General features: G+C 45.5%; 1 protein-coding gene across 10 annotated transcripts in view; it reads left to right on the top strand.

Moving 5' to 3' along the window:
* The window catches only part of pax2b (paired box 2b), a 32,771-nt gene that overhangs the window by 5,090 nt on the left and 25,373 nt on the right, over positions 1 to 2,308 (top strand). For all 10 annotated transcript variants that reach the window (XM_014007003.1, XM_014007007.1, XM_014007000.1 and 7 more), the window contains exons 4-5: positions 259 to 338; positions 443 to 562. In XM_014007003.1, the coding sequence (XP_013862457.1) occupies positions 259 to 338; positions 443 to 562 (200 nt within the window). The remainder of the gene's footprint in view (positions 1 to 258; positions 339 to 442; positions 563 to 2,308) is intronic.

Genomic DNA, 2,308 nt, shown 5'->3' with positions numbered 1-2,308 from the left:
TGGCCCAGGTAGAAGCAGTGAAGCTGATCATTGAGGTGAATTGATGTGATTTCATGCTTTGTTTGCAAGATCACTCAGACCAAAAGTGCAATGAAGACTTTTCTGAAGACCTCCCCCTTTTTTCAGGGAGGGAACCACTGACCAGGTCTCAGCTTGTATGAGTTTCATTTGATGCCTTTGTAAAGCAACTTGACCACTTCTGCGAGGCAGTCAGAAGCACATCTTCTTCTTTTTTATTATTGTTTCTTTGTTTTACAGGATCATCAGAACAAAAGTTCAGCAGCCTTTCCATCCATCTCCTGACGGGACATCACTGTCAGCACCAGGCCATACAATTGGTAAAAAAACAATGGAAGATATACATCTTTACGTGTGTGCCATCAACCTTTTTTTCTTTACAAAACAACCTTCCACTTGACACTTCTTCTTGCGTTCCCCTCAGTACCAAACACAGCGTCTCCACCTGTAACCAGCGCCTCCAACGACCCTGCGGGATCCTACTCCATCAATGGGATTTTGGGTATTCCACGATCCAACGGTGAAAAGAGGAAAAGAGATGACGGTAAGGGAGATTTCCTAAAACAAAGAGAGAGAGCATGAAAAAGTTTCAAGCTGCTTTGTGCTATAAAATCTTTTTTTTTTTTTTTGCTGACCTTGCAATTACAGCGTTAAAACCTGCTTTAGCTCCAGTAGATGACCCTTATAAAACACCTGGGTCTGAACTCTGTTACACTGCTGTGTCAACCTGCCAAAGACTCTTTTGATTTGAAGACACGACCTCCTCTGTTGTCTCCTGCAATTAATCTTTATGGAAGTGATTAAAGGGCTTCAGATAATTACATGTCAAGATGATGTAGCCAACCACCCAGGTCAGTCAAGAAAGCAGCTATAGCTCTGAGGAGAGCTTTTTTTTAACACCCCCTCCTCAACTAAAGTAGCTTCTCTTCTGCTGCTGTTGGTGGATATAAGGAGGCCTGAGGCGATATAGATTATTGGTTCTGTAAGCAATAGGCTTCCCCTAATGTCACAACATAAGAAGCTGATGAGAATAGCTAAACAGATGCACTTGCGTTACAAGGCATGCGCGGGGTGTAGAGGGATGAAAACGAGCAGTTATCTCCAAACCGGGTGGCGGCGGCGGCGGTGGTGGTGGTGGTGGGGAACGAGAGCCTTATTCCTGCACTTCTCTGGAATGAGAGCTAATCAGAGCACGGCAGCAGTTTACATAGCGTCTTCTTTGTTCTGGCGTTTGTCGGGGAAGCACGGGGGTTTTGTGGGATATTGAGTGGAATTGATGTTTTATGTGCGTGCGGGGAGGGAGGGATGACTAATGACCTGTCAGAGGTAGATTTCCTGGCAAAGATATAAAAAACCAGCATGACGTGGACATGGCAAATGACATAATCAAGCCTTCCCCTGTAAGAGATGCAATCACGGGGGCATAATGCAAACGTCTGGTATTTCCGAGGGTTCATTTTCAGTCGTTTGAAGACCTCTCGTATTAACCGGGGTGTAATGTCTAGTCACCGAATGATAAAATGCACACATTTCTATGCAGATTGCTACTGAAGGGCAAAGAGGTATTAAAGGGCGTGGAGTTGGGGAGTGGGGTGGGGGGGATAAGGAATGTGTGTGAGAGAAGGGGAGCCGGACTGTTTTGTGGAGGTCTTCCAGGTGACAGCGCCATGTTTCTACAGCTATTCAGTCTCAAATGATTCCCCTGATGGGTTGCCATCTTTGTGATTTAGGTGCTCGGCCAGCATTACGATGGAAGAGGAGAAACCCCGTGTGTGTTGGTGTGTGGAACGCGTGCAGCCGTGTGTGTGTTTGCGCCAGGTGTGACGGGGGTGGGGGGGGTGGGGGGTTGGTTCTTATGTACTCTCTCAGCAGCCAGCTGGTGCCTACCTGGAACCACAGGGTCACGGATACTTTATCTTTCCCAAACATAAACCTCAGGTCTTGGCCAAGCACGCTCAGACTCAGACGCACACACACACACACACGCACGCACACACACACTCGGCTGCAAAAGCAATGTCTTGCCTCAAGCCACAGTTTGTAAGAATAGTATATTACACTGGATTTTACCCTGTAGACACAATTGTCCTGTCGCTGTCTTCTCTTAAAGGGAACCTCACCAAATAAAGTGGCAGAATGTTAAGATTTAGCTTGCAGTGGGCAGGTTTAGAAGGTGTTTTGCAGTCATACTGTAGGTGCCATATTTTGAGTTTTTTAAGATAAGATAAGATAAGATAAGATAAGATAAGATAAGATAAGATAAGATAAGATAAGATAAGATAAGATAAGA

Source organism: Austrofundulus limnaeus, unplaced genomic scaffold, assembly GCF_001266775.1.
Source record: "Austrofundulus limnaeus strain Quisiro unplaced genomic scaffold, Austrofundulus_limnaeus-1.0 Scaffold39, whole genome shotgun sequence".
NCBI classification, from domain to species: Eukaryota; Metazoa; Chordata; class Actinopteri; order Cyprinodontiformes; family Rivulidae; genus Austrofundulus; species Austrofundulus limnaeus.
The sequence above is the reverse complement of the archived record's forward strand: the minus strand, read 5'-3'. Positions and strand labels throughout refer to the sequence as shown.